Source organism: Bison bison, unplaced genomic scaffold (assembly GCF_000754665.1).
Source record: "Bison bison bison isolate TAMUID 2011002044 unplaced genomic scaffold, Bison_UMD1.0 scf7180017864256, whole genome shotgun sequence".
Taxonomy (NCBI): Eukaryota; Metazoa; Chordata; class Mammalia; order Artiodactyla; family Bovidae; genus Bison; species Bison bison.
The window spans coordinates 1,338,461-1,366,262 of NW_011494828.1; the positions used below are offsets into that span (position 1 = coordinate 1,338,461).

Below are 27,802 nucleotides of genomic sequence, written 5' to 3' on the forward strand. Positions count from 1 at the left end.
ATGGCTGATTCATGTAAATGTTTGACAGAAAACCACAAAATTCTGTAAAGCAATTATCCTCCAATTTAAAAAAAGGTGGCGGGGGTGGGGGGGGAACGCTATCATCAAATGAGCCAATCATTTCTTCCACTTCTTCTGTCCATATCAACACACAACTTGGCCTATGGATAAGGAAAAAGTCGAGCAAAATTTAGAGGCAAACTATAAGCCCAGATGGTATCTTCTAGTGGCAAATGGTAGGTAGAAGGGCAAAAAGGGAGGAAAGGTTTCCAATTTGCTATGTGAAAACAGCTTCCCAACTCAACAGTCACTCCAAGTGCAGGGAGAAATCTCCTCAAAGGCTAAGGGTTAAATAGGTAACTAATTACCTGCAAGATCAAAATTCACAAAGACTAGCTGGAGTTATCAAAAGTAGGGGCGGGCAAAGAGGAGTCAGCCAGTTTAGGTTCAACTGCAGAGAAAACAGATTTGGGGTCTGGTGTATACATAAGTGAGCTTCCCAGGTGGCTCAGTGGTAAAGAATACAGGAGACACAGGTTTGATCCTTGGGTCAGCAAGATCCCCTGGAGGAGGAAATGGCAACCCACTCTAGTATTCTTGCCTGAATAACCCCATGGACAGAGGAGCCTGGTGTGCTATAGTCCATGGGGTCACAAAGAGTCAGACATGACAGCGACTGAGCATGCATGTATACATAAGTATCTACAGCTATAAAGAAAGAGAGAAAGCCTTTTCTTTGGTTTCAGACCATCTCAAATGTTGGAATTATGTGCCCTCTGTAATGACAGAGTGAGAATTCCTGGGTGGTCCAGTGGTTAGGATGCCATGCTTCCACTGCAGGGGCACAGGTTCGAGCCCTGGTTGGGGAACTAAGATCCTGCAAGCTACACAGGAAAAATGAGAAAGTAAATGAGAAAAATGAGATGATTAAACTTGAGTGAAGTTAAGTCTAGATTTTTTCTATCAACATGTTCCAAATTATCTTTTCTCTATCAGTCACTGGACTCTCTGAGAAGCAGCTAACGCTGGTCTAAGGCCAACTCTCAATTCAAACAAAGCAGCAGATCTGGATATGATATCACTCAAAGGGGTTTTGCGGATACTAAATTCTAAGAAATTTTTCTAAATGGCTAAAAGCAGAGAATAACCAAGGTGCTGAATTCTGAATACTTTTCCAAATAAATTCAGAAGGTTCTAATGTACAATTAACTTCACTTCTTGAGTTCACTGAGATTCAATGCCATTGCTAGATCAGTGTAAGCCTCAATAAAAGGTAATTGAATTAATGAACAAATTAAGCATCTCCAACCATTTATCTACATATAGAGATCCCTTCTACACTCTCCATGAATCTACTCTCATCAGCTACCTCAGTCTTCAGAGCTTAGACCAAAAAGGTCTTGTCCACGGAAGGGCTTTAAGATGCAGTGATGTGTTATCCTTAAAAAGCTCAAAGACTGAGTCTGGTCTTTCACAGCAAACAGACTATTCTGATTAAGTGTTATGTTAAAAAAAAAAATCTCAGGTAATACATACATGGCCGAGTAGGCATTCCATCAGCATTCTGGAAATTTTCCAAATCTCAGTAAATGAAACAACCACTCACCTAGAAAATGGGCCTCATTTGATTCCTTACTCTTTTTCTTATCAAAGTCATAAGACCTTGTGTTTCTATTTCTAAAAGAGACCTTTAAAAATCTTCACAGATACCACTCCAGTTCAAGCTACCCACATTCTCTCATATAATCTGTGTGTTTCTTTCCACTGGTCTCCTTGTCCTCACTTTTGTCCCTCTACAATCTGTTCTCCACAGCAGCCAAAGTACTATTTTTTAATACAAATTGCATCCTACTGTTCTATCTAAAATCTTTCAATTGCTTCCTGCTGTATTTAAAATAAAATTCAAAATCTTCACCATGTTCTATAAGGCCCTGTATCATCCAGCCTCTATCTCTCAAATTTTTAATATTCTTTTCTCTAATCTTCATAATGTCTCCTTATCTTTTACGTATTCCCAGAAAAGTATTTCTATGAACTTATGTACAGGATAAGTTAGTCAGTATCAACATAGGTACATTTTCCTTCCTGATTTCATGCATGGATCAACAATTTTTTCAAAGATACTCATGAAAAAAACAATGCCCAAGGGTATGGAATAACAATATAATATGGTGGGATAGACCTGAAAGGCAGTCCATGCTAAACTCCACATTATACAATTGAAGTCCTTCTATAACATCCTTGCCTAGGGGCCGAAGTAACCCATATTAGCTTTGTAAAGAGCTAAGTTAGAGAAGAGAATAATCGCACTAAACACAATGGTCCTCCTTAACTGTGGTGCCCTGTAACTAACACTCCAACTTTCCAGCGTCTAAGAATGTGGTCTTTAGCTTCCTGAGCTTAATATAAAGGCAGTAATTGAGGAGGTCCACTACTTCCTCTACCAACCCCATGCTCTTCAATGACCTGCTACTTACTTGTTGCTGGTGGTAAACAAACAGAACATGGTCCCAATCCTACTGGAATTGATATATGGGAGAGGGACAATAAACAAACATCAAATAAATAAAGAATTATATGTTATGATATGTGCTACAATGAAAAAGGGAAGAATACTATCAATGAGAATAATAATCTAAGTAATGATCTAGATGCGGGGGGAACCATTAGGCAAAGCCAATATAATGAAGTGAAAATTTAAACTAAGACTTGAAAATTGGGCTAAGTAGATAAAATGAAAGAAGAGCTTTTCAGGTACTATTTAATCTAATTCTCAGCTTCTTTTTACATAAGATAGCAACAATAATGACTACATCTCACAGGGTTGTCAAGTCGTCACAGGGTGAAAAAAGAAAATGCATGCCAAACTTTACATTCTAGAAATATTAACTATTTCTTTAATGAGCATGTGTGATTTCATAATCAGAAAAAAAGTTATTTTTTAAAAAGCATCTGACACTGCCAAGTACAACAAATTATTGGTTAAAAATTAAAATATTTCCTCATCCTAACACTTAAGTTGACTTAAAGACTTATTGGGGAAGTCATATGTCTATTATTTTATTTCTAAGTCCAGTATTCAGTTCTGTTCCTTCTGAGCATATCAGAAACACGTTTGACTAACTAGCTACTCTGGGTAGAAAAGAAATTGCCGAGTGAATTAGTTACAGAAGGAAAGGATAACTATGCAAGAGGTCTTACAATTGAACAATTTAAGAAGTCATTTAGAAATTATTCCATTCTTGAGGCAAGAATTCTACACATTCGTACAGGTACTAAAAATCACTGGAAGATTTTTCTCAATTTCACTTTTTTGATGACATAACATGTTTACTGTTTGCTTCCTTCCCTCCCTATTCAATCATTCAGCCAATACCTATAAAAGTGTCTTCTAAATATGAGGTACTGTTGGGAGATTAGGAGTATACATCTGAGTAAGACACCATGTTTGCCATTATATAATAACCAGCAAGTGATTTTACAAAGCACTTTCACAGTTACCTCATTTGAACTTTGCAAGATCTTGAAACATTCTTGTCATTGTTTTCTACCGAATGAAGAAACCAAGCCCAAAGAATTTAACTAACTTGCCTTTGGCTATTCAATGGATCTGAGATAGGGATCTGAACCCAAGTCTTCGGACCCTGAAGTCTGGGTTCCTCCTTTACTCTAGGAGCTTACACTGCTGCAAGAAAACTAAAGCAAAAATAACTTTAATACATGGTGAAATGTGTAATAAGAGAGGTACCAAAAAAAAAAAAACTGTAAAAGAAGAACAACGGAGAGAAACATTTTGACTACCTAAGGGAAAGATAGGGAGGTGTAGCAATGGTAAGAAAACAATCAGGAAAGGTTTTATGCAGAAAATAAGTGGTCTTTGAGCCAAGTCTTGAAGAGGGGGAAGATTTCCATAGGATAAAGGGTAAGAGTATTCTGGGTTAAAGAAATAATACAAATAAGGAGGCAGGAAAACACACACTGCATTTAGTAAACACATAAAGCCTACTTTGCCTGAATTATAGAGTACTTGTTAAAGAGGAAGAGAACTAGAAGAAAACAGGCAGGATGATGCTAGAGCAGAGAGGACTAGATACCAGGCTAAGAGTTTATTTTGAGTTCTATGTTTTAACCCTAGCTGTGCACTAGATAACCTATGGTGCCCTATTAATTTCTTTTCAAATACAGATGCCTGGGTCTCACCCAAGACTTTAACTCAATAGGCCTTGTGTGAGGTCCCAGCATCTGTACTTTGTAAAAAACTCCTAAGCAATTCTAATAAGCCACTAAGGTTACAAAACTACACTGTAATCAATGAGGAAATCACAGACTACTTTTGAGCCAGAAAATGCCACTGATTTCTTATTCATTCAATCAACAAATATGATAAGCAGTTATCATTGTCAGGCACTATGAAGGAACCAATGGAGGCCAATGCAAACAAAACAGACCCTGACCTCAAGGAATTTATAATCTACATATAAAGTCAGTTCAGTTCAGTCACACAGTCATGTCTGACTCTTTGCAACCCCAGGACTGCAGCACGCCAGACTTCCCTGTCTATCACCAGAGCTTGCTCAAACTCATGTCCATCAAGTCAGTGATACCATCCAACCATCTCATCTTCTGTCGCACCCTTCTCCTTCTGCCCTCAATCTTTCGCAGCATCAGAGTCTTTTCTAAGTTCTTTTCAGTTCTTCACATTCGGTGGCCAAAGTACTGGAGTTTCAGCTTCAGCACTGTCTTTCCAATGACTATTTAGGACTCATTTCCTCTAGGATTAACCAGTTTGATCTTGCAGTCCAGGGACTCGGAAGAGTCTTCTCCAACACCACAGTTCAAAAGCATTAATTCTTCAGTGCTCAGCTTCCTTTGGGCTTCCCTGATAGCTCAGTTGGTAAAGAATCTGCCTGCAATGTGGGAGACCTGGGTTCAACCCCTGGGTTGGGAAGATCCCCTGGAGAAGGGAAAGGCTACCAATTCCAGTATTCTGGCCTGGAGAATTCCATGGACTGTATATAGTCCATGGGGTCACAAAGAGTTGAACATGACTGAGTGACTTTCACTCACAGCTTTCTTTACAGTCCAACTCTCACATCCATACATGACTACTGGAAAAACCATAGCTTTGACTAGATCAACTTTTGTTGGCAAAGTAATGTCTCTGTTTTTCCATATGCTGTCTAGGTTGTTCATAGCTTTTTTTCCAAGGAGTAAGAGTTTTTTAATTTCACAGCTGCAGTCACCATCTGCAGTGATTTTGGAACCCCAAAAAATAAACTCTGTCACTGTTTCCATTGTTTCCCCATCTATTTGCCATGAAGTGATGAGACCTGATGCCATGATCTTCGTTTTCTGAATGTTGAATTTTAAGTCAGCTTTTTCACTCTCCTCTTTCACTTTAATCAAGAGGCTCTTTACTTCCTCTTCATTTTCTCCATAAGGGTGGTGTCATCTGTGTATCTGAGGTTATTGATATTTCTCTTGGCAATCTTGATTCCAGCTTGTGCTTCATCCAGCCGAGCATTTCGCATGACATACTCTGCATAGAAGTTAAATAAGCAGGGTGACAATATACAGCCTTACCTACTCCTTTCCCAATTTGGAACCAGTCTGTTGTTCCATGTCCGGTTCTAACTGCTGCTTCTTGACCTGCATACAGATTTCTCAGGAGGCAGGTAAGGTGGTCTGGTATTTCCATCTCTTTAAGAATTTTCCATAATTTGCTATGACCCACACAGTCAAAGGCTGTGGGATAGTCAATGAAGCAGAAGTAGATGCTTTTCTGGAATTCTCTTGCTTTTTCTATGATACAATGGATGTTGGCAATTTGATCTCTGGTTCCTCTGCCTTTTCTAAATACAGCTTGAACATCTGGAAGTTCATGGTTCACATACCATTGAAGCCTAGCTTGGAGAATTTTGAGCATTACTTCGCTACATACACAAGCAAAGAGTAAATTAAAGTCAATGATAAATACTATGGTATTATGGAAGCATATAGGAGGGATGTCTAACTAATCTTGGAAGATTAGAAAAGACTTCCTAGAGAAAGTTATATCTAAGCTGAGTCCTAAAGGTTAAATAGGATTTGGCCAGGCCAATGAGAGACAGAAAGATTGTGTTCTAGGCAGAGGGAGAGCTGAGGCAGAGACCCAAAGGTGGAAAGGGTCACATCTCATTTGTGGAACTGAAGGAGAAAGAGGCTCAGTACAGCTGCAGTATACAACTGAGACCAGAACCAACAGATCAGAGAAGAACAAGCAGTGAGGATACAGAGATGGTGAGGGCCAGGGTTAGATATTTTGACTTTACTCTGAGGGCAATGAGGATCCATAAAAGGGTTTATGAAAGGAAAAACAAAATTAGCTTTGCATTAAATATTGTGGTGTTGGCATAAAGACAGACATATAGACTAATGGAATAGAATAGAAAGCCCAGAAATAAACCCTCATATATATCAAAGGGAAAAGGACAGTCTCTGCAACAAATGAGAAATGGAGAAATGCAAGTCAAAACCACAGTGAGTTACCACCTCACACCCATTAGAATGCAACTATTCAAAAAAAAAAAGAAAGAAAACAGTAAGCATCAACAAGGATGTAGAGAAATTAGAACCCTTGCACTATTTGTAGGATTGTAAAATGGTACAATAACTATGGAAAACAATATGCTGGTTCCTAAAAAAGTTAAAAATAGAACTCTTATATCATTTAGCAACTCTGCTTCTTGGTATACATCAAAAAAAATTGAAAATGGGGTCTCTAAGAGACATACGCACACCTTTATTCAAAGCAGTACTGTTCACAATAGCCAACAGGTGGAAGCAACCCAAATTTCCACAGATGGATGAATAGGTAAGTAAAATATAGTATGTATATACTTGTGATAGAATATTATTCAGACTTAAAAAGGATGGAAATCCTGTCACATGTTACAACATAGGTGAACCTTTAGGACATTAAGCTAAGAAAATGAGCCAGTCACAGAAAGACAACTACTGAGTGATTCTACTTTTTTGAGGTACCTAAGTAATCAAAATCATAGAAACAAAAAATAGAACAGTGGTTACCAGGGACTGGAGGAAGAGGGAAATAGGGAGTTGTTTAACAGTACAGAATTTCAATTCTGCAAGAGGAAAAAGATCCAAAAACCTGTTACACAACAATATAAACATATTTAACTCCAATACTTTGGCCACCTCATGCAAAGAATTGACTCATTGGAAAAGACTGATGCTGGGAGGGATTGGGGGCAGGAGGAGAAGGGGACGACAGAGGATGAGATGGCTGGATGGCATCACCGACTCAATGGACATGAGTTTGAGTAAACTCCAGGAGTTGGTGATGGACAGGGAGGCCTGGCGTGTTGCGATTCATGGGGTCACAAAGAGTTGGACATGACTGAGCGACTGAACTGAACTGAACTGAATACTAACTATTGAACTGTACACTTAAAAATTGCTCAGATTGTTAAAAAATAGATTTGTATTTTAACAGGAACTCTGGCTGGCAATACGGACAATATGGATGCAAGGCAAGGAACAAGACTGATAGGGAGACTAGTTTAGAAGGTTGTGGCAAAAGATGATGATAGCAGAAGGAACTCGCCTGAGGTGAATGGATTCAAGATAGAAAGGAGGCAAAATGGTCAGGACATGATGATTGATAAGATGTAAAAAATGCGAGAGGTCAAGGAGGAAGGGAACAAGAACTCTAGTTTTAGAAAAGCTAAGCATTATACTAATACTTTTACAAGTTATTAATTAATTTAATAAACATTTATTAAGGAGCTATTTGTGCCAAGTACTTCAGAAGGCTTTAGACAATTGTTCTGCCACCTTCACAGAGCAGCTTCTCCTCTTGGAAGTTCATCTAAACTAGCCCTTGACACAGTGTCTCCTTATTTGTTGAAAAGGATATAGACACGAGCAATTACTATGAGAAGGTCAAGTGTACTAAAATGAGCATGTTGAAGAAAGAAAAGCTTATGATTCATTTTGGAAATCATTGACCTAAGAACCTACTATATAAGCAGGCAATGGTGACTGTGATAACAAGACCAACATAAACAGCAAGGAAACACGGAGTAGAGTGATTAGGTATCAAGTGTAGGAATGCTGAAATGCCCTGAAGTAGTAAGAATGTGTGAAAGGTACGTCCTCCCACCATCGTCCTATTTGCTACAGAATCCAAAGTAGGAGAAGCTCTCGAGTCAACACAGATCCAACTCTGATGAATGATACCACCTATCAAATTAAGAAAAACATTTTTCAAAATTTCTGTTAGAAACAGGTTTAGTCTAAACTCACAAGGGGCTCTATGAATTCAAATGCCACACTAGTTTCACAGTCATGGAGAGGATTAAAAGAAAGATTAGCTAGAAATCTCCTGAACCATTTTGTAAATCCTTTGTCCTATCACTATCAATCACTGAAAAGATTCGTCAGTTGCCCAAAACAACCCTGAAAGAGGCAGATGTCTGTGGCTAACAGCTTAATGGCTGGAAGTTCAAGTGTTGGGAAGCAGTGTCCGCTCATTCATCTATTTATCCATTCACCCAACAAATATTTATTGCATGCCAGTTACGTGAGATTCAACAGTGAACAAAATAGCCAGGATCAAGGAGCTTAAAGTTGAGTAAATGGGATTATAGTCAAGTAGAACTTGACTCAATCCCAGCTCCACTACTTAGCTAAGCAAGTGAAAGTAAAGTTGCTCAGTCGTATCCAACTCTTTGCGAGCCCATGGACTGTAGCCTACCAGGCTCTTCCGTCCATGGGATTTTCCAGGCAAGAATAGTGGAGTGGGTTGCCATTTCCTTCTCCAGGAGATCTTTCCAACCCAGGGATTGAACCTGGGTCTCCCGCATTGTAGGCAGACGCTTTACAATCTGAGCCACTAGGAAAGATCACTTAGCTAAGAGACCTCAGGTAAATTAACTTCTTTTTGAGCCTCAGATTTCTCACCTGTAAAATAGGAAAATACCACATATTCCATGGGATTGTATGCTAATGTATCCCCCCCACCCCAAAGGAGAGGCTTAGTAGGTCATGGCACACTTATAAGAAGAACAGCTTAATGTTCTTCTTATAAGAAGAATAACAGAAATAATAATAGAAAATAAATTATTTTTCTTATAATAAGAAAAACAGCTTAATGATTTTCATTATTATCACTCAGAAAGTGATACAAGCAGTTGAAAAATGCCTCCTTCTAAATCAATAAAATGTTTTCTAGTGAAAAAGCTGATAAATAGGATCTGCACAAGGAAGGTATCATTCAGAGCACTCCTTGAAATCCTGATGCTTTATGAAGTTATCTCCACTCCGATGTTCAGTAAATATCTCAAACTCAATCTATTCAAAACTGGCCTCTTGATTATCTTCCATCTTGTACCTCCTGAAGTCTTCCCATCTCCATTAACAGAAACTCTATCTTTCAGATGTTCAGGCCCAAAACTTCAGTTATCCTTGAATTATTTCATCTTTTTACTTCCCTCACCCACTGCATCAGGAAAGTTTGTTTTCTCTACTTTCAAAATAGATCTAAAATCACGAGGTTCACTGCTACCACTCTGGTCCAAGTCACCACTGCCTCTCACCTTTTTTGCATAGTCTCTATTTATTTCATGGACTCTGTTGAAACAGTCTCTCTTAACTAATCTTTCTGCTTTCACCTTTGCCTCCTTTTCAGTCTATTCACCACACAGTTGCCAGGGTGATCCTGTTAAAAGGTAAGTCATATCATGTTGTAATTCTACTCAAAAACCTCCAAAGACTTCTCAATTCATCCTGAGTAAAAGAGGAAACTCTCACAACGGTCTGTAAGGCACTTTGTGGGCTCTGGCCCATGTTTCTTCTCTGACTTCCGTCTACTACTATTCTTTTTATTCCTTCTGCTGCAGCCACATCACCGTCTTCGGAGTTCTTTGACCACACCCAGCACCAGGCATTTCTCCCTCCATATCTTTACACTTGCTGTTTCCACTGCCTAGAACACTTTTCCCTCAGATATTCACATAACTAGTTCCACTACCTCCTTAATTTTTATCTCTTCTGTGATATCTTCTCTATCCACACATTCAAAACCCCAGATCACATAACATCATATATACAATTTGTTTCTTGTTTAGTCTAACTCCTCTCCCACCCCTGATGATTACAATGTAATTTTCATGAGGGCAGAGATCATCATTTGTCCATTATTATATTCTACAGTCTTCCCTGTAGCTTAAATGGTAAAGAATCTGCCTGCAATGCAGGAGACCTGGGTTTGATCCCTGGGTCAGAAAGATCCTCTGGAGAAGGAAATGGCAACCCACTCCAGTATTCTTGCCTCGGAAATCCCATGCACAGAGGAGCCTGGCAGGCTATAGTCCATGGGGTCTCAAAGAGCTGGACACGACTGAGCAACTAACACTACACTATATTTCGAGTACCTGGAATACTGCAAGACACATGGTGGGAGCCAGTAAATTTTTTTCTTTAATAAGTAAATGAGCTAGAGGCATGCTAGCAAATCAGGGGGAAACTTCTTTAAGAAAAAAGTAAATTAAATGAACTCTTCTATTATTTGTAGGTTAGGCTGCCAACCTCAAATTCTTGTTTCTCAAATGGCTTACGGAGTTACTAAAAATAAGGGCAGAAAACATGTACCACAATTTATTTAGAGATTTTAAAAATTACTAAATGACCAAACCAAAAGTTAAATAAAAGCTACATTTTTCAGAAGTAAAGAAGACGCCAACATGTATTCATAGGAATGCTTTAGCTATTTTTACACGTATAAATGGAATGAATTTCTAATTGTGCAAGGACTTGGATGTAGCATTTCACACTATTTTTGACTGCTGGCTCTTTCCACTGCAGTTAATGAAGCTTCTACATGTACTATGGACCCAATCACACAGGGTATCATTATACAGACCCTATTTAAGAGACTGACCCTCACTAGAGAACTCGGAATTTGACATAACTTGGAAAGTGGAAGGGAGAAGAGAGACAAGGGCGTCCCAAGTCCTGGAAGGCATATCTAAGGCTAGCACATGTAGAAGATAGCAAAAAGACCCACCTAACAAAAGGGAGCAATTTGAATTCTGAAATCCGATTAGAGAAAGTCTAGAATACTAAACAGAAGTTTTTAAACAGAATCATCACATTATCAAAGTATGCCTAAGGAAGATTACTTGTGTAGTAACATATCAAACTGAAACAAAGGCAGACCAGGGACAAGAAAAGCAGCCACATGCTTGAAAGATAGAGGGCATGGCTATGCTGCCAAAGTTAACCAAGGCAGGCACCAGACAACTTTGCATTTGGCTCAAGGTAAGTTAGACCAGAAGAATACTCTGTACTGGGTCACACAAAAATAAGAAAAGCAGTAGGCAAAACCAATGGCAATATCACAGCACACCAAGAAACTGGAATCGGGGTCTGGCTGCTCATTTGTATAAATAATGCATGAGTTTGGTTACTGAACCCACAGAGTTTCCTTTCATTGTAAGCTCTCTGATTATATAAAGGCTTCTTAGAGGTCTGACAGAAACCAACTCAGAAACAACACATATCAACCCACATAAACAAGGAATTTCCAAAGTAACTCTTCTTTAATAAAGAAAGTGGGGAAAGGGGTAGAAACGGTGAGTGAGAAGAGGATGAGGGCTTTGTGAATTAAAAATTCTCTTCAGCCACTTGCAGGGCTAAACATCCCCTCATGAGTAAAGAGCATTTCTTTCAGTACCAAGTATCTGACTGGCTGAGGTGACTTTGCTAAAGAGGCCAAGCAATTGCTCTGTTTATAGCTGCCATGCCATGTTCAGTTGCTTCAGTCGTGTCGACTCTTTGTGACACCACAGACTGTATCCTGCCAGGCTCCTCTGTCCAGGGGACTCTCCAGGCAAGAATACTGAAATGGGCTGCCATTCCAGAGGATCTTCCCAACCCAGGGATTCAATCTACATCTCCTGCATTGCAGGCAGATTCTTTATCACTGAGCCACCAGGGAAGCCCCCTTTTTACAGCTAAATGGCTCTTATAGCCACAGTGGAAAAAAGAACAGTTTTTCCATGGCAGAAATGGCAAGAAAGACCCCAAAACGTCCTATCAATTCTTTTGCTGACTCCCTTGACCAGAGTATTGTCACTTGAGGCCCATACCCCACAACCTTATACCCCGCTCATCCACCAAATTCCCAATCTTCTAGGCACTAAGAGGTTCTGCACAAAGAGGTCCCCCCCAAAAAAGAAGTTCCCCAAACTGTTTGATATGAGGATATTTCCCTCCTTGTGCTTTTCTTAACAAAGTAAAAAACAAAAAATATCCCCAAACAAAAACAAACCATAAAAACCATTATGAGATGACATGTAATCTGTTGTAACCATCTCTCTCTCCTCTCCTTTGACATCCCTCCTACCTGAGTATGGAATAGAAAATAGCATGTAAGTTGGTGGCAGCTACTTTTTGATTATGAATGAGAGCCAACCTTAGGACGAAGCTGACAATGTAAGCATAGAACAAAGAAATGGGGAGAGGTGGGGGGTCTCTGGATAACATCTATTTAGCTGCTGAATTAAACCAAGCTCTAACCTAGTAAGCTGCTAGAATTTCAGTTTATATGAGTCCTTTAGTTGTTTAAGGCCATTTAACTATTTTCTGTTACTTGCACCCAAATACATTATAATATATCCAATAACCAGAAAACAGCTTTCCCAAATAACACAAAATATACAAAGTTAGTCAGAAATGAATTCTACAAATACTATATGTGTTACACATACAAGAACCTGTGCTCAGGACTATGGGGAAACATAAGTGAATTAAGGACAGCATGTACAGACTTTGAGGTCCGATGAACCTAAATCCACATCCTACTTTGAGGAAGTCACTTAATTTCTCTAAGCCTTAGTTGTCTCATCTATAAAACAGAAGAAACAGAACTACAGAATTGTGAGAAGTATAGCTAATATATAAAGCACCAAGCATAGCACTCAGCCCACAGTGGGTGCTTAATAACTAGTAGTTATGATTTTTAAAATGAGAGCAAGTTTTACCCTCAAGTAGAGTAGAAAAGACAAATTATAATGTGCTAACTGGGATGTTTATAGGGTATGAGATATTGCAACAAAGGTTCCAATTCTTCACCCCTTACTGAATCAATGTTTTTTGACACAAAGAACTTTGCAGTATGCTCCCAGTGTGGATTCAGGCATGTGACTTGCTTTGTCCAATCAGATATTAGCCAACCAAACTGGAACATAAGCAGAGTCATGAAAAGCACTTGTACAAATGTGCTGGCACACTCTTGCTATTCTGGTATCATCTTAAGAAGGACAAGTCCAAGCTAGCCCATTGGTCCCAGAAAACAATGAGAAACAGCTGAAGCAAAGTGCCCACACAAAGCTCACCCTACAGCAGACCACCAGCAGACCTGCAGATAGATGACTGAGCGAGAGAGAGAGCAGCAAAACTGCCCAACTGGGCCACTGGGCCCAGTTCAGCTTAGCAGAGCCTCCAGAGGTATGAGAAATAGATGTTTATTGTTGCATGGTTTTGTGGTTGAATATTACATAGCAATAGCTAACTGACCATAGGGTTATATTTCTGTCTTTAAAAACCAAAGATTTCCACTTCCTTGATACTCATGACTAAATGAAAGGCAAAAAACAACAACAACAACAACAACAAAAAAACAAAAAAAATAAATGAAAGGAAAGGTTAGGTCGTCTGAGTCAAAGACATACTTTGGGATTCTTAATTCAACTCATTAAACTCGAAAGTACCTGATCTTTCATTAAACTGCTTTCTCTTTAACAAATACTAATTTGTTAAAAAATTAGAAGTCTATGCTTACTGTAAGTAGTCTTAAAAAACACTCGTAAATGTCTGACTGTTCCAAGTTCAATTAATGTCTACAATTACAATGAACACTTGTAGAAATGCCTGAGGCCCAGAAAAGTCTGTATCACCATTGTATGTGAGAAATATTCTTCTTAATAATATCAATACTTTATAGGCATCAATAAGATCTGTGCTTCTCTACTGTAATTATTGACAAACTATTTTGAGAGAAATAAGGAATGGCGCTCACATTACTGTGGAGGACAGGAATTCCACCAATCAAGAAATATTTACTAAATATCATCCAAGTTCTAAGCAGTGCACTTGATGATATTAGTAATTTATCTTTATGATCCTTAGTGAAACCAACAGCTGTGCTGTCACGTCAAATTATTAGGCCATTAAACCAGAAATCTATGCCATGATGGCCTTTATTGAAAACAAGCAAGAACATTTGGATATTTGGGCTTCATGACCTTTGGCCTATTAATACCATAAAGATTATTAATATGATAAGTTGTATCAATATCTCATTAATTATACAGAAATACACTCACAAAGCACTTACTGTATCTTGCATATGACTATAAACAAGCTACAAAGCAACAGAAAATATTACTTAAGTGCAACATGGCCAAAGGAATGTTGCACTACAATCATCCATTTCTGCCCTTTCTACTGCATCCACTTTCAGATTTGAGGCATGATCACAGATTTTAAAGCATATTCTTATTTGTCAGTAAAACCAACACACAAGCTCTTCCAATGAACTCACATTTCAGAAAACAATGATATAAACAGGGAGTGCAACAAATACTTTTATAAGTGTTTATGATTAGTGTCAGAGCTCTGTTGGATAAAAGGCTTGAGAGGAGAGAGTTTTGTCTTTGAGGAATATATATACTCACTTCTGAGAAAAGAAATACACAGAAAATATTTCTTGATCCAGGATGCTGGTTATGGGTGTGTTCATTTGTGAAAACCTAGTGAGATACACATTTTCCATATGTGTGCTTTTATTTATACTTTGTAAAAGGTTTTAAAAATTTAATGACATAAACAGAAGTACAGAATTAAGTACTAAATGAAAACTACTGACAATTCGAGGAGTTCAGGAGGGACTGGTCACTGTTAATGCTATAATAGTTAAAATGTATTAAGCAATTACTGTATGCCAGTTACTGTATTAAATAAGCATTTTATATCTGTGCAGTATCACTGTGGTCATAATCTTACCAACAGCATTTGCCACAACTACGTAATTATTTCTTCCTCCTTGAAACCCCTTCCTTTCCATTCCAGGCCAACACACTCCTGGTGTTCTTATTTTCCTAGCTATTCCTTAATCTGCCTTTCCCACAAGACTTTAAAAATTCAAGTACTTTAACATTCAGCTATAGTCCTCTTCTCTATCTGGACTCCTAGGGATAGGTACTACTGTTATTATTCCTGTCTTACAAATGAAAACATTACAGCACAGGGAGATTCAATTATTAGATTCAATTAGTTATTAGGGAATCCAAGAATATTAAGAGATATGGCAATCAACACTACAGAGCCCATGCTCTTTACTACCTCACTAACCCACTTTCTTTGGCCTTCCATACAAGAGGCAGGACATAGCTATACACATTCCACACTCTGGTGTTCTCAGTAATTGAGAAAAAAGACATTGAGTGAGGCACATGGGACCCTCCTTGACAATATATTAAGGATTAATACCAGGTACCAAGCCAGTAGGAAACCAGTGTTCTTGCAAATTCTGTTGAACAATTTTCCTTCTTAAATTCTTCACTTTTTATTCTGGTGCTTCTCAAGGAGAAATGTGAAATCATTCTAGAAGATAGAATCTGAAGAGTTTTCAAGGATACCTAGGAGCCTTATGAAGACCTACTAAACCTAGAGTATTCTAGGAATCCAAATTTCTAAGAAGCGACCCAAGCAAATTATGAAGCTGGTAACCTAGTACCTGAATTTGGGAAGCATTTATTTGAGAGGGGATTCCCTGGTCCTCAGAAGCTAAGTAGTGACCACTACATATTTACCTGCCTAGAAGAGACTGAAAATGAAATGAGAATAGAGATGTAAACTCTACAAGGAGTACTTTCCTCCAGTCAGGAAACTAGAGCAGCAACAGTGGAATTTTAGATCAGGACCCCACACATTTCTTAATAGTCCGGGAATTTGTTGTCATGATACAGCACGCAGCCAAGTGACATCATCCCTTCGTTTAGGAAGGGGTCATCCAGGCAGCAACAACCAATATAATATTTGAGCACTCATTCCCAGTTCAGTTCAGTTCAGTCGCTCAGTGCGTCCGACTCTGCGATCCCATGAACCGCAGCACCCCAGACCTCCTTGACTCATTCGCAGGGTACTCACCAAGTGTTATCAGGGAATCCAAGAGTATTAAGAGATATGGCAAACTGTCCCAAGGCTACAGAAGAAAGCTTTGTTAACAATGCCCTTTTTACATAAACATAAATGAATACATATTTTGCATACGTATGCAAGTAACAATTGAGTGGAACCATAAATGCTGAAACTAAGGCAAAGAAGTCACTTCAACACGCTTATTGAAGTCTTACCTCTGTGAGTGCATGCAACTGTCCTTGATGTACACACACACCCATGAACCTACAAAACAAAACAGATTTTTTTTTAAACAAATGAAAAGGACATGAACATAACTAGTGTAGTTGTGCATGCGTTAGAGACAGTCCAACACCTGTAAAGTCTACTGTCCTGAATAACACTGTAGCTTCTCAAACTTTAATACCACTCTTGTAAATTCTAAGTTTATCATGAAATATCTGGCTGTGGCAAGACCTGGTGGTAAAAAGCATTGGTGGAAGAGGGAGGTGAGCAAGCCTTTAAAAACAGCATGGTATCATGAAACAAGCACCAAGCTGGAACCAAGGAAACCTGATACTGGCTTAGCTTGGCCATTATCTGTTTACACGCTCACACACACAAAAAGGTCACTAACCCTATGGTTTCCTCAGTTTCCTCATCTAGGAAGTAAGTAGGTTGAACTACCCAATATGAAGGTCTGTAATTTACAATCAGTGAACTGGGGTTGGGAATACCCACATTTACTAGAGGACAGACAGCTAACTTCCTTAACATAAAAAGAACTCTTCTAAATATGTAACTTTAAAAAGACCCAATAGAAAAATAAGCAAAAAGCACGTACATAAAAAATAAATAAATAAAAATCCACAGAAAACTAAGAATAAAGGGCTAACCATATAAAGATGTGCTCTCCCTCATAATTAGAGAAATGTATACTAAAATAAGGAGCTATTACTTTTTAAATCTATCAGTGAATGAAGATTAAGAATGATAATGATTGGGAGAATTCCTTGAGATGGATCCAGTGGTTAGGACTCTGCTCTCACTGCAGAGGGTGCAGGTTCAGTCCTTGGTTAGGGAACTAGGATGCTGCTTAGGAATGCAAGCCCAACAGGGCAGCACCCCCCAACCCCCAGAAAAGAGTGATAATGCTAAGTGTTGTCCAGAAGGGAAGGAAACAAGAACAGGAAATACTGCTGAGTTCTCAGTACAACTTTTTCAAAGGGTAATTAATTGATCATCCTAGCAAAAATTTTCATTACTCCAACAATCCAGTTCTAGAAATTTATCTTACAAGTATACTCAATTTGGGTGAGCAAAAATTCACATAAAAGGACATCTACTTCACTAGTGTATGTGAATCTAAATACCCATCAAATAAAAGACTTGTTAAATATTTACAGTATAATTCATAGATTAGAATACTATACAGGCATTAAAAAGAATGAAGTAATCCTTACGCACTGACATGACAATATACAGAAAATATACTGCTAAATGAAAATGTCAAGCTTTAAAATACCATTTGTGTAAAAAAATTTTATATATTAATAGAAAATATCTAGAAGCATTAATAATAAATGGTATTGAGGGGGTAAAGGGTGATTTTTATTTTTCAGTGCACAACTTATGTTATATTTGAAGTTTCTTCAAACATCAGCTTACATTTTTAGGTAAAAATAATTTTTAAACAAAAATCACAAACCAATATTATGACTGATGATAATCATTAAGTGACAGAAGATAAATGACATAAAGCCAGTGACACTCAGGCCTTAGGTTGTCAAGAAAAGTCTCATTAACAATACCCACAAGGCCCAAGTAAGCTCTAGTTTAGAAGAGAAAAGAAAAGGGAAGAGATTGACTAAACTGATAGTGAAGGCACAGCAGAGACTGTGCTCGAAAGGACCATAAAGTTCTATGGAGGCAGAGTCCAGGTCATAGCACCTAACAGGGCCTAGCAAATAGTTTGCTTACTCAGTGAATAATTGCTGGGTGAAAAGGAACTGAGTGAGGGAGAAAGCCTGGTCAGCTGTAACACCACAGCAGTTTTAAAGACATGCTGCTCTAAAATTACCAATGTGAAAATTTCACAGTTTCTCCAAGAGGTGTTATCTAGACCACTGGTTTTCTCTAAGGGCATCCAGAGACACGATGGAGACTTGAGAAAGGAAAAAAAAACCCAAGGAAATATCTAGTTAGTATTGAAAATAAGATGCAGGTTTCAATGACAGGCTAAAACTTACCTCTTGGGAATAAACAGGCTTAGGAATAAAAAGGAAGTGAAATAATAGAGTAGTTAAAAGAGGTCTGGAAAAAAAAAAAAAAGAAAAGAGGTCCTGGATTTCCCTGGTGGTACAGTGGCTAAGAATCCACCTGCCAGTGCAGGGGACATGAGCTGGATCCCTGATCCAGGAAGATTCCACCTGCCATGTGCCACAACTACACACACGTTTTAGTACCCACGAGCCCACACATTTTAGTACCCACGAGCCCCAACTACTGAGCCCTCATGCTGCAACTACTGAAGCCCGGCACACCTAGAACTCGTGCTCTGCAACAAGAGAAGCCACCACAATGAGAAGCTTGCACACCACAACCAAGAGTAGCCCCTGTTCGCTGCAACTAGAGAAAGTCCACACACAGCAATGAAGCCCCAGGACAGCCAAAAATAATTACTTAAAACAATTAAAAGTACAGAAAGAAGATAATTGACAATCTAGATATCAATTTTAAAAAGAGCTCTGAAGTTAGAGGGTGTAGGTTCAAATCCCATCTCCACTTGTTAATAGTGTCCACAACTTAAGGTTGTTGTTAAGACTAAATGAAACAACTTTCGTTCACCGGTCAGTTTCTTTACTGTGAAACTCACTACCTAATATGGAAGAGAATGAGGTGAGGAATGTAGGACAGGTAAAAGTCTAAAGAATAATTAACATAAGTAACATAGAGTGCTGGAAGACTGAATCTGGAATGCTGAATGTTTCTGGGCGGCATGGCATAGTGTCTTTGCAGATACAACATCTGACAGCTTCAGTTTAACATCAGAAACCAGTTGGGTAAAAGAGGAAGCTGTACTAGAACAAAGGAAATCCGGGCAAGATAAATGAGAAAACAATCAATTTGGGGGAGCTAAAGTTTTAGAGGTATCTTTTTTTTTTCCTTATTAAAGACATTTCTTTTTTTTTTTTTTTGGTAATATTTTTATTGAAGGACAGTTGATTTACAATATTACATTCACTTCAGGTATACAGCAAAGTGATTCAGTTATATATATATATTCTTTTTCAGATTCTTTTCCCTTATAGGTTATTACAATATATTGAGTATAGTTCCATGGCTATATAGTAGGTCCTTCTTGGTTATCTATTTGATATATAGTAGCATGTATATTCGGAGAAGGCAATGGCAACCCACTCCAGTACTCTTGCCTGGAAAGTCCCATGGGCGGAGGAGCCTAGTAGGCTGCAGTCCATGGGGTCGCTAAGAGTCGGATACAACTAAGCGACTTCACTTTCACTTTTCACTTTCATGCATTGGAGAAAGAAATGGCATCCCACTCCAATATTCTTGCCTGGAGAATCCCAGGGACGGGGGAGCCTGGTGGGCTGCCGTCTACGGGGTCGCACAGAGTCGGACACAGCTGAAGTGACTTAGCAGCAGCAGCGTGTATATTAAGGATTCACGGTGGCTCAGAGGTTAAAGCGTCTGCCTGCGATACAGGAGACCTGGGTTCGATCCCTGGATCGGGAAGATCCCCTGGAGAAGGAAATGGCAACCCACTCCAGTATTCTTGCCTGGAGAATCCCATGGACGGAGGAGCCATCCCCTGGAGAAGGAAATGGCAACCCACTCCAGTATTCTTGCCTGGAGAATCCCATGGACGGAGGAGCCTGGTGGGCTACAATCCACAGGGTCGCAAAGAGTCGGACACGACTGAGCGAGTTCACTTTCAGCATGTATATGTTAAACCCAAAATCCTAATTAATCCCTCTCCCCTTTTCTCTTTTGGTAACAATAAGATTGTTTTCTATGTCTGAGGGTCTATTTCTATTCAGTGTCATATATGTATACATACATATGTATGTATATATATATCCTTTTTCAGATTCTCTTCCATTATAGGTTATGACAAGATACTGAACATAGTTCCCGGTACTATACAGTGGCTCCTGGTGATTACCTATTTTGTGTATAGCAGTGTGTACCTGTTAATTCCAAACTCCTAATTTATCTCCCACTTTCCCTTTTGGTAACCATAAGTTGGTTTTCTATGTCTGTGAGTCCATTTCTATTTTATAGATAAGTTAATTTTGTATTTTTTAAGAGTCCACATATAAGTGATATCATATGATATTTACTTTTGTCTGACTTACTTCACTTAGTATGATAATATCTAGGTCCATTCATGTTACTGAAAATGGCATTATTTCATTCCTTTTATGGCTGAGTAATATTTCATTGTGTGTATATACCACATCTTCTTTACTGTAGAGGTATCTTTAAAAAAGGTCAGTGTTCTTTAAGTGTTTGTACAGTTCCTCAGTCACCAGAATTACAAGAGTCAGTATTTTATTCCTTTATTTAACAACTATTTGTTGAGTGGCCCCTATGTGTAAGACAGAACAGTGAATTAGGGACAGAACAGTGAATAAAACAAAGTCCCTGCTCTCGAAGCAGTTTCATTCCAGGGGTCATTCTATTGGAAAGCAATTATAATAAAAAGTTAAATGGATGTTTTGCAGAACGTTAAATTGTTAAATTGTTGTGCCATAAATAGCTGTATCTAGTGAACCTCTTACAGGAAGGATGCTTCCCTGAGATTACATGGTATTTCTGCCCAAGGATGATTCTATTCTCATTATCCCACCATAGCAAAAAGAGGTAAATAATACACAATATTCTTTTATTACAATATATAATAAGCTTTTATTACAAAAAAATTTTTATAATATTACAATAAGTAATATACAAAAGCTTCACTACAGCTTTCTAAACTATAAAGGGCACTAGCAGGGGTTAATAACTAAGGCCTACTACTTGTTTTTATAAAATTTTATTGGAACATAAGCAGCAGCAGCAGCAACATGGTATTTTCTGGGGCTGCTTTTGTGCTACAACAACAGATTTAAATAGTTGTGACAGAGACTGTATGGCTTGCGAATACTGAAACATTTACTATCTCATCCTTTACCAAAAGAGTTTGCTCATACTACCTTAAAAGACTGTTAGGAGGATAAAATGGGATATTTCAGGTACAATATCTAGCCTATGATCAAATAAAGATTAAATGTTTTTTATTATTATTAACAATTCTAAATTGTACCATCTCTTATATGACTATTAGAGTTACCTTTTCAAAACCTGAACTATGTAATTTCCTTCTTTATAAACCTTCAATGGCTCCCTTCTGCCTATAGAATAAAGTCAAAATTCCTTACCACAGCATTTGAAACTTTCCACGATATGTTCCAGCTTATCTTTGGAAGCTCACACTTTCCCATGAGCCTTATTCTTCACCCATTTCTCCCTTTCCTCTGCTTCTATCCTACAAATATATTTAAATTTACTCATCTTAAAAAATGCTTCCCTTGCCCCCTCTCTAGTGGTTCAACAGTAAAGAATCTGCCTGCAATGCAGGAGATGTGGAGATGTGGGTTCGATCCTTGGGTCAGGAAGATCTCCTGGAGGAGGAAATAAATTTCTAATGGCACTCCAGTATTCTTGCCCAGAAAATCTCATGGACAGAGGAGCCTGGTGGGCTATAGTCCATGGGGTTGCAAAAGAGTCGGACAGGACTGAGCGACCAAAACAACAATAAAAACAAAGCCCCTTCCTAAAATATGATCCTAAGTCATTCTTTGCATTTGTACCCAACCTTTAAGAGTAGGTTACATACACTGTAGGGTTTCCCTAGTGGTTAAGACAGTAAAGAATCCGCCTGCAATGCAGGAGACAGGGGTTCAATCCCTGGGTTGGGAAGATCCCCTGGAGGAGAAAATGGCAACCCACTCCAGTATTCTTGCCTGGAGAATTCCATGGACAGAAAAGCCTGGCGGGTGACAGTCCATGGGGTCGCAAAGAGTCAAGTCGGACACAACTGGGTGACTTAACAGTTTCACTTTACATACATATTTTTACACTATCTGGCTTCCCTGGCAGCTCAGCTGGTAAAGAATTTGCCTGCAACGCAAGAGACCCTGGTTTGATTCCTGGGTCAGGAAGACCCGCTGGAGAAGGGATAGGCTACCCACTCCTATATTCTTGGGCTTCCCTGGTGGCTCAGCTGGTAAAGAATCTGCCTGCAATGCAGGAGACCTGGGTTCAATCCCTGCGTTGGGAAGCTCCCCTGGAGATCTTCATGGCTACAGTCCATGCGGACACGACTGAGTGACTAACACTTTCACTTTACATACATCTACCTATCTTTAACCTTCCTTTGTTCCTAAACTCATTATAACCTGCCTTCTGCCCACATAACTCTTTTTGTAACTTTCCTTACTGGGGAAGATTCAGAGTTTTATTTGTCTCTGCATTTCTAGTACCTAGTATAGTATCTTACACACAGTAAGCAAGATCTCAGTAAAGATTTGTTGAAGGGAATGAATGATTTTTATGACCTGGAAACTTAACTTCAAGCTCCTCCCTGGGCTGGAAGACTTCATTTACTTACTGAAAATTATACTTCTAGGATCAGCTAAAATTTCATTTTCTCTGCAATGATCTTTAGGATGCCTTCAGTTAACATTAGTACTCTTTCTCTTTCTTCCTGGCTCCCAGCAGTGCTAACATCCTTCTTTGCAAGACTGCTCATTAGCATAAGTCAAGAGGTCCAAGGTCTGGAGCCTGACTGCTTGGATTTGAATCCTGGCTCTGCTTACTGACGACCTCTCCGTATTTCAGGTTTTTTCCACATGCAAAATGGAAATGTTGGTATTATCCAATCTATATGGTTATTGTGATGATTAAAATAACTTGAGCTCTTAGAACATAATATGCACTAGAGAATGTTAGCTATTCTTTTTAACCTTTCTGACTTCTCCAGATTGGAATATAAGGAAGGCTTTTAAGAGTACAGAACTCATCTAATTTATTTCTATATACACACAATGCTTTGCACATAAGATGCTAAACAAGTATTTCTTGAATGAAAAGGCCATAATCACCAAATTACTTTCACAACGTAAACTCAAACCAAGAGGTATTTATTTTATTTCATCAAATATTTGTATAGAAGGGAGGCAATACAGTGGCTACATTCTAAAGTTAAAAGGGTCGTCTAGAAACTGAAAGTACTTGGTTTGAGTGTGATCTACCCTTGCTTCCCATGCCCTCAGACCCACCATCACTGTTACCGCACCACCCACAGAGATGTCACAGAGGACACGTTCAGGCAGGCACTGGCTTCACGTGACAGTTTTCCCCACCCCCTGCTCACATTACCACATCGTAGTGGTGTTGCACAATTCTACTTCTACGTGAAACTTTTCTGCTAGACCTTCTCAACCTCATTTCCTTTCCACCACCACCACCACCACATCGAAAATGGTGTTAAAGAGCTGGCAAGCTGAGACAGGAATTAGCTTTCTATTGGAAGAGCTTGAGCAGAGCTAATCATTCGAGTTGCTATAAAAAGCATATACTTTTAAAAGGGAAATATTACTCATCCTTTAGGGAAGTGATTTACGCCTAAAAAGGCATTTAATATATCAACAGTAAGTTTTCACTGAAATTTTTATTGCTACTTTAATCAAAATCTGAAATGTGGCCAAAGCTGAAAATCTTTCTTGGTAAGAGACAGGATCTTAAAAAAAAATTACATTATGAATGATTCTTATTCTGCACCTCCACCACCCCAAATCATGCAAGCTTAAATTATTTAGCTCAGAAAGGGGGCATTTTCTTAATGGATATGCTTGAGAGTGAGTGACAGATTACTCAAATTTGTTATTTTTTATTTCATATTACACACACATTTGCATTGTCTTTTAGACCAGCGCTTCCTAAATTTTAATATGGAAACAGATCACCCAGAAGCTATGTAAACTGCAGACTTTGATTCTATAAGTCAGGGGGGGGAACTGAAATTTTGAATTTCTAAAAAGCTCCCAGGTGATCCTAATGCTGCCTGGTCTATGGAGCATATATTGAGTAGCAGGGTTCTGTCTAGACCAAAGACAGCTAGCTGATCACTACTCTCAAGTTACTGAAGGTGTTTGGCCTCGGGAACGGCGTCACGATGTGGTTTGAGGTTCTTCCCGGGATCGCCATTATGGGCGTGTGCTTGTTCATCCCGGGAATGGCCACCGAGCGCATCCACAGGTTCAGTAATGGGCGCAAGGAAACAAGGGTTGCCCATTATCCATATCAGTGGTATTTGATGGAAAGAGATAGGCGCGTCTCTGGAGTAAACCGTTCCTATGTGTCAAAGGGTTTGGAGAACACTGATTAAGGAAACGTTTTCCTGGTTGATGAAGAACAACTCAGTCATGCTCTTCTATCCCTGCTAGTAGATTATGCCGCATATTGTGTAGCATGCATTGTATTTTGTAGTGTGTAATAAAAATAAAGTTACTGAAACTATAACAGGAAACTCCCAACTCTGATGCTACTGGTAAACTAGAGTTTGACCAGAGACTTAACTTTCCTGTCTTTCTTGTAGAATGATTTACCATTCCCCATAAAGTATCATAACCACACTTTTCCATAATTTAACTTTTTTCCTCAGACTGTTTCCAATGTTTAGAATGCCCCACCCTTCATTTCCACGGAGTTATATTCTGCCCCATAGCTCATTTCCTTTCCCCAAAACAAATCTGGCTCTAAGTAGAAGTATTTCTGAACTAGCATGCTTCTGAATTACCAAGGCACTCCATCTACACCACACTGCTACATCATCATAATTTTCTACCTTTAACTGTTTTATAATATGCCTTATATTTCCCTTAGGAGACCATAAGCTTCTTAAAGCATTCTCTTGAGTGGCATACGATATAAACACTTGCTGGATAATTTAAAACACAACTCTGAACACTCAAATAGTACTGAGTGCCAGCTATGTGCCAGGCACCAGTAATGATCATAACAATTATAAGAACTAACTCAAAGAGTGCTTACCATTGTTCTAAGCACTTTATGTTATATTCATTTAATCCTCATAATAACCCAAAGAAGTAATACTTTTATTAACCTGAATACATTGATGAAGAAACTGAGGCTCAGAGAAATTAAGTAACTTGTCCAAAGTCACACAGCTAACAAGTGGCAGAGTCAGGAGTCAAATCTAAACAGTGGGTTCCAAAGTCTGTGTTTTTTTTTTGGCCGGGCGGGGGGTGGGGGTGGGGGAGTGGTGCGTGCCGTGTGGCTTGGGGGATCTTAGTTCCCCCTACCAGGGATCGAATCCAGGGCCCCTTGAAGTGCAAGCATAGAGTCCTAACCCCTGGACCACCAGGGAATTCCCAAAGTCTGTGCTCTTAACCATGATGTTATAATACCTCTCCGTATAGTTATAAAGAGGCTATAAAAACGAGTAAGACACAACCTGTTCACTTAAGAAGCTATTGGCTACTCAAAAAAATTGTTGTGGCAGCTCAGAGCTTCTGATATAAGTCCAAACTCCTTAGCATGTTATTCAACAGTCTTAATGATCTGACCCAAACCTCTCTTTATTACATCCATCTGCATTCTCGATGTTTTACTGTAGTTACATAACCAGCTTCTCCTAAATATGTCCTGAATTCTCCCACTTCCACTTCCATTTTGTTGCTGGAATAAGTCCATCTTTCTCATCAAAATTAATCTTTCTTTTCCCTATACACTCAAATTACTCCATTTAAACTTCTACCGTAACACTAAACAGGCTTGCCTACTACATGTTTTAGTTATGTCCACCTTTTCACTCAATTAGAGGACTCTTGAGGGCAGAGATGGAAGTGTATGGAAGAGATGGTTACTTGTTAACTCCCCTTTTCCTCTTGAAGTAGGCTACATTTCCCAACTGGTTAAGATCATAACACTGAGTTCTGGCCGGTGGTACAGGGATAGAAGTGATTATATCATTTTCAGGCCTGTCCCATTAAAAACCTCAACATCATCCTCCATATTTTCTTCCTTCATCTGCCAGCAGATGCACAGGATCCAATAGAGGAATCTGAGGCCCTGTCCTAGGTTAAAAGGAGCCCCCCTTCAAGCTCCACTCAACACGCATTGGATTAGACTATGAGTTAAGAAACAGCTTATAAGCCAATAAGATTTTAAGTTAGCCCACCTGGACTAAATACATCTTAGTTTTGTTTCTCTATATATACCCAAAACACTGCGTTATTCATAATTCAGTTCAGTTCAGTCACTCAGTCATGTCGGACTCTTTGCGACCCCATGAATTGCAGCACGCCAGGCCTCCCTGTCCATCACCAACTCCCAGAGTTCACCCAAACCCATGTCCATCAAGTCGGTGATGCCATCCAGCCATTTCATCCTCTGTCGTCCCCTTCTCCTCCTGCCCCCAATCCCTCCCACCATCAGGGTCTTTTCAATGAGTCAACTCTTGGCATGAGGTGGCCAAAGTACTGGAGTTTCAGCTTCAGCATCAGTCCTTCCAAAGAACACCCAGGACTGATCTCCTTTAGAATGGATTGGTTGGATCTCCTTGCAGTCCATGGGACTCTCAAGAGTCTTCTCCAACACCACAGTTCAAAAGCACCAATTCTTTGGCGCTCAGCTTTCTTCACAGTCCAACTCTCATATCCATACATGACCACTGGAAAAACCATAGCCTTGACTAGATGGACCTCTGTTGGCAAAGTAATGTCTCCGCTTTTTAATATGCTGTCTTGGTTGGTCATAACTTCCCTTCCAAGGAGTAAGCGTCTTTTAATTTCATGGCTGCAGTCATAATCTGCAGTGATTTTGGAGCCCAGAAAAATAAAGTCTAACAGTGTCTCCATTGTTTCCCCATCTATTCCCATGAAGTGATGGGACCAGATGCCATGATCTTAGTTTTCTGAATGTTGAGCTGTAAGCCAACTTTTTCTCTCTCCACTTTCACTTTCATCAAGAGGCTCTTTAGTTCCTCTTCACTTTCTGCCATAAGGATGGTGTCATCTGCATATCTGAGGTTATTGATATTTTTCCCAGCAATCCTGATTCTAGCTTGTGCTTCTTCCAGCCCAGCGTTTCTCATGATGTACTCTGCATATAAGTTAAAGAAGCAGGGTGACAATATACAGCCTTGACGTACTCCTTTTCCTATTTGGAACCAGTCTGTTGTTCCATGTCCAGTTCTAACTGTTGCTTCCTGACCTGCATATAGGTTTCTCAAGAGGCAGGTGAGGTGGTCTGGTATTCCCATCTCTTTCAGAATTTTTCCACAGTTTATTATGATCCACACAGTCAAAGGCTTTGGCATAGTCAATAAAGCAGAAATAGATGTTTTTCTGGAACTCTCTTGCTTTTTCCATGATCCAGTGGATGTTGGCAATTTGATCTCTGGTTCCTCTGCCTTTTCTAAAACCAGGTTGAACATCAGGAAGTTCATGGTTCACATAATGCTGAAGCCTGGCTTGGAGAATTTTGAGCATTACTTTACTAGTGTGTGAGATGAGTGCAATTGTGT

At 39.1% G+C, this 27,802-nt stretch overlaps 2 protein-coding genes across 10 annotated transcripts in view; one reads left to right on the forward strand and one right to left on the reverse strand.

The window, feature by feature from the left end:
* The window catches only part of TESK2 (testis-specific kinase 2), a 138,678-nt gene that overhangs the window by 22,200 nt on the left and 88,676 nt on the right, over positions 1–27,802 (reverse strand). For all 9 annotated transcript variants that reach the window (XM_010847845.1, XM_010847843.1, XM_010847839.1 and 6 more), the window contains one exon: positions 16,422–16,470. In XM_010847845.1, the coding sequence (XP_010846147.1) occupies positions 16,422–16,470 (49 nt within the window). The remainder of the gene's footprint in view (positions 1–16,421; positions 16,471–27,802) is intronic.
* On the forward strand, positions 24,370–24,758 carry NDUFA1 (NADH dehydrogenase (ubiquinone) 1 alpha subcomplex, 1, 7.5kDa). The gene has a single exon (XM_010847836.1). It carries the CDS (start codon positions 24,428–24,430, stop codon positions 24,638–24,640), a length of 213 nt encoding a protein of 70 aa, XP_010846138.1. The 5' UTR covers positions 24,370–24,427; the 3' UTR covers positions 24,641–24,758.